The 10,000-nt window shown below is 47.1% G+C and overlaps 1 protein-coding gene across 8 annotated transcripts in view; it reads right to left on the bottom strand.

Moving 5' to 3' along the window:
• Nucleotides 1-10,000, bottom strand: part of gpatch1 (G patch domain containing 1) — a 46,731-nt gene that overhangs the window by 17,586 nt on the left and 19,145 nt on the right. For all 8 annotated transcript variants that reach the window (XM_071400408.1, XM_071400407.1, XM_071400403.1 and 5 more), the window contains exons 12-14: nt 9,634-9,794; nt 7,793-7,977; nt 1,069-1,196 (exon numbers count right to left, since the gene is read on the bottom strand). In XM_071400408.1, the coding sequence (XP_071256509.1) occupies nt 1,069-1,196; nt 7,793-7,977; nt 9,634-9,794 (474 nt within the window). The remainder of the gene's footprint in view (nt 1-1,068; nt 1,197-7,792; nt 7,978-9,633; nt 9,795-10,000) is intronic.

Below are 10,000 nucleotides of genomic sequence, written 5' to 3' on the forward strand. Positions count from 1 at the left end.
GGTCAGGGATATTGAACCTGTGTGTGTGTCGTACCCAGGATAGGGGTCAGGGATATTGAACCTCTTGCAGAGCAGTGTGTGTGTCGTACCCAGGATAGGGGTCAGGGATATTGAACCTGTGTGTGTGTCGTACCCAGGATAGGGGTCAGGGATATTGAACCTGTGTGTGTGTCGTACCCAGGATAGGGGTCAGGGATATTGAACCTCTTGCAGAGCAGTGTGTGTGTCGTACCCAGGATAGGGGTCAGGGATATTGAACCTCTTGCAGAGCAGTGTGTGTGTCGTACCCAGGATAGGGGTCAGGGATATTGAACCTCTTGCAGAGCAGTGTGTGTGTCGTACCCAGGATAGGGGTCAGGGATATTGAACCTCTTGCAGAGCAGTGTGTGTGTCGTACCCAGGATAGGGGTCAGGGATATTGAACCTCTTGCAGAGCAGTGTGTGTGTCGTACCCAGGATAGGGGTCAGGGATATTGAACCTCTTGCAGAGCAGTGTGTGTGTCGTACCCAGGATAGGGGTCAGGGATATTGAACCTCTTGCAGAGCAGTGTGTGTGTCGTACCCAGGATAGGGGTCAGGGATATTGAACCTGTGTGTGTGTCGTACCCAGGATAGGGGTCAGGGATATTGAACCTGTGTGTGTGTCGTACCCAGGATAGGGGTCAGGGATATTGAACCTGTGTGTGTGTCGTACCCAGGATAGGGGTCAGGGATATTGAACCTGTGTGTGTGTCGTACCCAGGATAGGGGTCAGGGATATTGAACCTCTTGCAGAGCAGTGTGTGTGTCGTACCCAGGATAGGGGTCAGGGATATTGAACCTCTTGCAGAGCAGTGTGTGTGTCGTACCCAGGATAGGGGTCAGGGATATTGAACCTCTTGCAGAGCAGTGTGTGTGTCGTACCCAGGATAGGGGTCAGGGATATTGAACCTCTTGCAGAGCAGTGTGTGTGTCGTACCCAGGATAGGGGTCAGGGATATTGAACCTCTTGCAGAGCAGTGTGTGTGTCGTACCCAGGATAGGGGTCAGGGATATTGAACCTCTTGCAGAGCAGTGTGTGTGTCGTACCCAGGATAGGGGTCAGGGATATTGAACCTCTTGCAGAGCAGTGTGTCAGGGTGCCATTCAAACGTGTCTCTGGTCAGTTTTCCAAACATCTTCATCTTCACGGCTGCCTGCTTGTCGTCCACATCATTCTGAAGACAAACAGGCAGAACAGTCGTCCACATCATTCTGAAGACAAACAGGCAGAACAGTCGTCCACATCATTCTGAAGACAAACAGGCAGAACAGTCGTCCACATCATTCTGAAGACAAACAGGCAGAACAGTCGTCCACATCATTCTGAAGACAAACAGGCAGAACAGTCGTCCACATCATTCTGAAGACAAACAGGCAGAACAGTCGTCCACATCATTCTGAAGACAAACAGGCAGAACAGTCGTCCACATCATTCTGAAGACAAACAGGCAGAACAGTCGTCCACATCATTCTGAAGACAAACAGGCAGAACAGTCGTCCACATCATTCTGAAGACAAACAGGCAGAACAGTCGTCCACATCATTCTGAAGACAAACAGGCAGAACAGTCGTCCACATCATTCTGAAGACAAACAGGCAGAACAGTCGTCCACATCATTCTGAAGACAAACAGGCAGAACAGTCGTCCACATCATTCTGAAGACAAACAGGCAGAACAGTCGTCCACATCATTCTGAAGACAAACAGGCAGAACAGTCGTCCACATCATTCTGAAGACAAACAGGCAGAACAGTCGTCCACATCATTCTGAAGACAAACAGGCAGAACAGTCGTCCACATCATTCTGAAGACAAACAGGCAGAACAGTCGTCCACATCATTCTGAAGACAAACAGGCAGAACAGTCGTCCACATCATTCTGAAGACAAACAGGCAGAACAGTCGTCCACATCATTCTGAAGACAAACAGGCAGAACAGTCGTCCACATCATTCTGAAGACAAACAGGCAGAACAGTCGTCCACATCATTCTGAAGACAAACAGGCAGAACAGTCGTCCACATCATTCTGAAGACAAACAGGCAGAACAGTCGTCCACATCATTCTGAAGACAAACAGGCAGAACAGTCGTCCACATCATTCTGAAGACAAACAGGCAGAACAGTCGTCCACATCATTCTGAAGACAAACAGGCAGAACAGTCGTCCACATCATTCTGAAGACAAACAGGCAGAACAGTCGTCCACATCATTCTGAAGACAAACAGGCAGAACAGTCGTCCACATCATTCTGAAGACAAACAGGCAGAACAGTCGTCCACATCATTCTGAAGACAAACAGGCAGAACAGTCGTCCACATCATTCTGAAGACAAACAGGCAGAACAGTCGTCCACATCATTCTGAAGACAAACAGGCAGAACAGTCGTCCACATCATTCTGAAGACAAACAGGCAGAACAGTCGTCCACATCATTCTGAAGACAAACAGGCAGAACAGTCGTCCACATCATTCTGAAGACAAACAGGCAGAACAGTCGTCCACATCATTCTGAAGACAAACAGGCAGAACAGTCGTCCACATCATTCTGAAGACAAACAGGCAGAACAGTCGTCCACATCATTCTGAAGACAAACAGGCAGAACAGTCGTCCACATCATTCTGAAGACAAACAGGCAGAACAGTCGTCCACATCATTCTGAAGACAAACAGGCAGAACAGTCGTCCACATCATTCTGAAGACAAACAGGCAGAACAGTCGTCCACATCATTCTGAAGACAAACAGGCAGAACAGTCGTCCACATCATTCTGAAGACAAACAGGCAGAACAGTCGTCCACATCATTCTGAAGACAAACAGGCAGAACAGTCGTCCACATCATTCTGAAGACAAACAGGCAGAACAGTCGTCCACATCATTCTGAAGACAAACAGGCAGAACAGTCGTCCACATCATTCTGAAGACAAACAGGCAGAACAGTCGTCCACATCATTCTGAAGACAAACAGGCAGAACAGTCGTCCACATCATTCTGAAGACAAACAGGCAGAACAGTCGTCCACATCATTCTGAAGACAAACAGGCAGAACAGTCGTCCACATCATTCTGAAGACAAACAGGCAGAACAGTCGTCCACATCATTCTGAAGACAAACAGGCAGAACAGTCGTCCACATCATTCTGAAGACAAACAGGCAGAACAGTCGTCCACATCATTCTGAAGACAAACAGGCAGAACAGTCGTCCACATCATTCTGAAGACAAACAGGCAGAACAGTCGTCCACATCATTCTGAAGACAAACAGGCAGAACAGTCGTCCACATCATTCTGAAGACAAACAGGCAGAACAGTCGTCCACATCATTCTGAAGACAAACAGGCAGAACAGTCATCCACATCATTCTGAAGACAAACAGGCAGAACAGTCGTCCACATCATTCTGAAGACAAACAGGCAGAACAGTCGTCCACATCATTCTGAAGACAAACAGGCAGAACAGTCGTCCACATCATTCTGAAGACAAACAGGCAGAACAGAGGATCAACCCACTGAGCCTGTAACCCAATCCTGGACGTACAGCCTGCAACCCAATCCTGGACGCACAGCCTGTAACCCAATCCTGGACGTACAGCCTGTAGCCCAATCCTGGACGCCCAGCCTGTAGCCCAATCCTGGACGTACAGCCTGTAACCCAATCCCGGACGCCCAGCCTGTAACCCAATCCCGGACGCCCAGCCTGTAACCCAATCCCGGACGCCCAGCCTGTAACCCAATCCTGGACGCCCAGCCTGTAACCCAATCCTGGACGCCCAGCCTGTAACCCAATCCTGGACGCCCAGCCTGTAACCCAATCCTGGACGCCCAGCCTGTAACCCAATCCTGGACGCCCAGCCTGTAACCCAATCCTGGACGCCCAGCCTGTAACCCAATCCTGGACGCCCAGCCTGTAACCCAATCCTGGACGCCCAGCCTGTAACCCAATCCTGGACGCCCAGCCTGTAACCCAATCCCGGACGCCCAGCCTGTAACCCAATCCTGGACGCCCAGCCTGTAACCCAATCCTGGACGCCCAGCCTGTAACCCAATCCTGGACGCCCAGCCTGTAACCCAATCCTGGACGCCCAGCCTGTAACCCAATCCTGGACGCCCAGCCTGTAACCCAATCCTGGACGCACAGCCTGTAACCCAATCCTGGACGCCCAGCCTGTAACCCAATCCTGGACGCCCAGCCTGTAACCCAATCCTGGACGTACAGCCTGTAGCCCAATCCTGGACGCCCAGCCTGTAACCCAATCCTGGACGCCCAGCCTGTAACCCAATCCTGGACGCAACAACACTGATGCATCGGCTACAAAGCTGGGCCAAATATGGTCTACAGGTTAATACCTGGCCTTACTTCCTTGTTCATCTCTGTTAATAGCTGGCCTTACTTCCTTGTTCATCTCTGTTAATAGCTGGCCTTACTTCCTTGTTCATCTCTGTTAATAGCTGGCCTTACTTCCTTGTTCATCTCTGTTAATAGCTGGCCTTACTTCCTTGTTCATCTCTGTTAATACCTGGTTTTGTGTCATAATGTGCCTTTCAATAATCAGTTACAGTAATAAAATTCAACAAATCACAACAGCCTGAGTGTAGAGTTTCAATTAACAGAGATGAACAAGGAAGTAAGGTCAGGCATTAACAGAGATGAACAAGGAAGTAAGGCCAGGCATTAAGAGAGATGAACAAGGAAGTAAGGCCAGGCATTAAGAGAGATGAACAAGGAAGTAAGGCCAGGCATTAAGAGAGATGAACAATGAAGTAAGGCCAGGCATTAAGAGAGATGAACAAGGAAGTAAGGCCAGGCATTAAGAGAGATGAACAAGGAAGTAAGGCCAGGCATTAAGAGAGATGAACAAGGAAGTAAGGCCAGGCATTAAGAGAGATGAACAAGGAAGTAAGGCCAGGCATTAAGAGAGATGAACAAGGAAGTAAGGCCAGGCATTAAGAGAGATGAACAAGGAAGTAAGGCCAGGCATTAAGAGAGATGAACAAGGAAGTAAGGCCAGGCATTAACAGAGATGAACAAGGAAGTAAGGCCAGCTATTAACAGAGATGAACAAGGAAGTAAGGCCAGGTATTAACAGAGATGAACAAGGAAGTAAGGCCAGGTATTAACAGAGATGAACAAGGAAGTAAGGCCGGGCATTAAGAGAGATGAACAAGGAAGTAAGGCCAGGCATTAAGAGAGATGAACAAGGAAATAAGGCCGGGCATTAAGAGAGATGAACAAGGAAGTAAGGCCAGGCATTAACAGAGATGAACAAGGAAGTAAGACCAGGCATTAACAGAGATGAACAAGGAAGTAAGACCAGGCATTAACAGAGATGAACAAGGAAGTAAGGCCAGGCATTAACAGAGATGAACAAGGAAGTAAGGCCAGCTATTAACAGAGATGAATAAGGAAGTAAGGCCAGGCATTAACAGAGATGAACAAGGAAGTAAGGCTAGGCATTAACAGAGATGAACAAGGAAGTAAGGTCAGGCATTAACAGAGATGAACAAGGAAGTAAGGCTAGGCATTAACAGAGATGAACAAGGAAGTAAGGTCAGGCATTAACAGAGATGAACAAGGAAGTAAGGCCAGGTATTAACAGAGATGAACAAGGAAGTAAGGCCGGGCATTAAGAGAGATGAACAAGGAAGTAAGGCCGGGCATTAAGAGAGATGAACAAGGAAATAAGGCCGGGCATTAAGAGAGATGAACAAGGAAGTAAGGCCGGGCATTAACAGAGATGAACAAGGAAGTAAGACCAGGCATTAACAGAGATGAACAAGGAAGTAAGGCCAGGCATTAACAGAGATGAACAAGGAAGTAAGGCCAGCTATTAACAGAGATGAATAAGGAAGTAAGGCCAGGCATTAACAGAGATGAACAAGGAAGTAAGGCCAGGCATTAACAGAGATGAACAAGGAAGTAAGGCCAGGCATTAACAGAGATGAACAAGGAAGTAAGGCCAGGCATTAACAGAGATGAACAAGGAAGTAAGGCCAGGCATTAACAGAGATGAACAAGGAAGTAAGGTCAGGCATTAACAGAGATGAACAAGGAAGTAAGGCCAGGCATTAACAGAGATGAACAAGGAAGTAAGGCCAGGTATTAACAGAGATGAACAAGGAAGTAAGGCCAGGCATTAACAGAGATGAACAAGGAAGTAAGGCCAGGTATTAACAGAGATGAACAAGGAAGTAAGGCCAGGCATTAACATAGATGAACAAGGAAGTAAGGCCAGCTATTAACAGACATGAACAAGGAAGTAAGGCCAGGCATTAACAGAGATGAACAAGGAAGTAAGGCCAGGCATTAACAGAGATGAACAAGGAAGTAAGGCCAGGTATTAACAGAGATGAACAAGGAAGTAAGGCCAGGTATTAACAGAGATGAACAAGGAAGTAAGGCCAGGCATTAACAGAGATGAACAAGGAAGTAAGGCCAGGCATTAACAGAGATGAACAAGGAAGTAAGGCCAGGCATTAACAGAGATGAACAAGGAAGTAAGGTCAGGCATTAACAGAGATGAACAAGGAAGTAAGGCCAGGCATTAACAGAGATGAACAAGGAAGTAAGGCCAGGTATTAACAGAGATGAACAAGGAAGTAAGGCCAGGCATTAACAGAGATGAACAAGGAAGTAAGGCCAGGCATTAACAGAGATGAACAAGGAAGTAAGGCCAGCTATTAACAGAGATGAACAAGGAAGTAAGGCCAGGCATTAACAGAGATGAACAAGGAAGTAAGGCCAGGCATTAACAGAGATGAACAAGGAAGTAAGGCCAGGCATTAACAGAGATGAACAAGGAAGTAAGGCTTGAGATGTGTACTACATTTACATTTAAGTCATTTAGCAGACGCTCTTATCCAGAGCGACTTACAAGTTGGTGCATTCACCTTATGATATCCAGTGGAACAACCACTTTACAATAGTGCATCTAACTCTTTAAAAAGGGGGGGTGGGGGGGATAGAAGGATCACCCTGTCTGCTTGCTTCCACCCCCGTCATGTCTCTGCTCGTCTTAATCAATAAAACATCTCATACTCTGGAAGCCATCCTGAGCTCTCCTCAGTATTGATTACCCACAATCCTTCAACAGTACGGTGAAGCTGTGGAGAGCTGCCAACCTCCTGATCTCTCCTCAGTATTGATTACCCACAATCCTTCAACAGTACGGTGAAGCTGTGGAGAGCTGCCAACCTCCTGAGCTCTCCTCAGTATTGATTACCCACAATCCTTCAACAGTACGGTGAAGCTGTGGAGAGCTGCCAACCTCCTGAGCTCTCCTCAGTATTGATTACCCACAATCCTTCAGCATTATGTTGAAGCTGTGGAGAGCTGCCTACCTCCTGAGCTCTCCTCAGTATTGATTACCCACAATCCTTCAACAGTACGGTGAAGCTGTGGAGAGCTGCCAACCTCCTGATCTCTCCTCAATATTGATTACCCACAATCCTTCAGCATTATGTTGAAGCTGTGGAGAGCGGCCTACCTCCTGATCTCTCCTCAATATTGATTACCCACAATCCTTCAACATTATGGTGAAGCTGTGGAGAGCTGCCTACCTCCTGATCTCTCCTCAGTATTGATTACCCACAATCCTTCAATATTATGGTGAATCTGTGGAGAGCTGCCTACCTCCTGATCTCTCATCAGTATTGATTACCCACAATCCTTCAACATCATGGTGAAGCTGTGGAGAGCTGCCTACCTCCTGATCTCTCCTCAGTATTGATTACCCACAATCCTTCAACATTATGGTGAATCTGTGGAGAGCTGCCTACCTCCTGATCTCGTGTCACCTCCACAGCGTCTGCCTCCACACCGTCATCCTGTTTCGCTCTGGTGAAGCGACAGGACAGAGAGGAGCTGCTGGGCTTGTAGAGGAGAGCAGCACGGACAAACTCATCCCTCTCTCTCCCTCTCTCCCACTCTGTCATGGTGGGGTCCAAGCTCAACTCCAGGGCATCTGGACAGAGTTGAGGAGAGGGTTAATCTGGACAGAGTTGAGGAGAGGGTTAATCTGGACAGAGTTGAGGAGAGGGTGTAGTAGTAACATAAGACACATGGATAACATATAAAGACATAAGACAGCTGAACATTAAAGTAACGAACCACATGTTCACGTTGATCATGAGACTGGTAATGGAGATATACTAAGGGACGTTCTGGCCCTCTTATTTTCTCCATTGTGCTGACAGACTGACCAGACACATGGGCACCTAAAACAATTGGACACACTAGACTTATAGTCTACACATTCCACTAAAAGCACACATACCAGAGAAATATGCCTAAGGCAACTGGACACTAATGATAAGAAGAGACATAGAGTCTGCCAATTCCAATAAGGACATACCAGAGAACATGCTGGGGCATTGAATTAAATACAGGGTTGAGTCATAGGCCTAGAGTATAGAGGGACATATATTATTTTTAAGACAAGCATGGGTCTGGCCACTATTATAATTTAACTGAAAGCAGATAATGGGCGTTAGTAGGCGTGAACAAGCAGGAAGCCTGAACTAAAAAGATAAGGATGGCAGGAAGAATTAGGGGAAGTATGCTTATTTGCATATGGGGTGGACCCATATGCTATTTATGTATAAATGTTGGAACCGGGGGTGTTCCGCGGTGTGTGTTCCGCGGGGTGTGTTCCGCGGGGACATGCCAGTGGGCTGTACAGTTGTAATAAAGAGCATGTTTGATTTTAAAAGTTCTGGTAAGCGTTGTATTTGAAAATGATTTTCCACGACAAGGGTTAATCTGGACAGAGTTGAGGAGAGGGTTAATCTGGACAGAGTTGAGGAGAGGGTTAATCTGGACAGAGTTGAGGAGAGGGTTAATCTGGACAGAGTTGAGGAGAGGGTTAATCTGGACAGAGTTGAGGAGAGGGTTAATCTGGACAGAGTTGAGGAGAGGGTTAATCTGGACAGAGTTGAGGAGAGGGTTAATCTGGACAGAGTTGAGGAGAGGGTTAATCTGGACAGAGTTGAGGAGAGGGTTAATCTGGACAGAGTTGAGGAGAGGGTTAATCTGGACAGAGTTGAGGAGAGGGTTAATCTGGACAAAGTTGAGGAGAGGGTTAATCTGGACAGAGTTGAGGAGAGGGTTAATCTGGACAGAGTTGAGGAGAGGGTTAATCTGGACAGAGTTGAGGAGAGGGTTAATCTGGACAGAGTTGAGGAGAGGGTTAATCTGGACAGAGTTGAGGAGAGGGTTAATCTGGACAGAGTTGAGGAGAGGGTTAATCTGGACAGAGTTGAGGAGAGGGTTAAGACGTGAGGATGAAACCATCATTGTAATCTTAGTGGATAATGCACGTCGGAGAGGAGAGCCCTGAAAGCAGAACGTGGGCTGATTCTTCAGAACGGTTTTAAAAAAGGCTCCCAATGTGTCTGTTTTCACCATGAAAAGTAGTTTTATTGTCTTTAAAAGACCGTAATAACATTACAAACCCAGATGGTCATTGTCAAGCCCTTTGTCTTTGTTAAAACGGCAGTCAAACCAGCCTCCGTACCTCCGTCTCCCTGTTTGAGACGGTCTGTTTTTTGAAAAGAGCCTCTCTCCCATTTCATAGAATAAAGTCCATTGAAATCGGTTTGACACCACGCAGCCTCCGTACCTCTGTCTCCCTGTTTGAGCTGGTCTATGTAGAGGTCGTATCGGGCCTGTTTATGAGGGGTCCTCTCAAAGGGTTTGAAGGTCTGTCCTGTCTGGGCCTGGGCTGTAGGACCGCTCCACACACTCAGAGCTTCCTGCTGCTGCTCTGCTTGGGGTGCGAACCTGGATGGATTCAACAGAGACTCAGTGACCTGACGTGACCAAGATGTAGAACACTGGACTACAATACATTACAAGATCTAGAACACCGGACTACAATACATTACAGGATATAGAACACTGGACTACAACACAATATCTAGAACACCGGACTACAATACATTACAGGATCTAGAACACCGGACTACAATACATTACAGGATATAGAA

This window comes from Salvelinus alpinus, chromosome 5 (genome assembly GCF_045679555.1).
Source record: "Salvelinus alpinus chromosome 5, SLU_Salpinus.1, whole genome shotgun sequence".
NCBI lineage: Eukaryota > Metazoa > Chordata > Actinopteri > Salmoniformes > Salmonidae > Salvelinus > Salvelinus alpinus.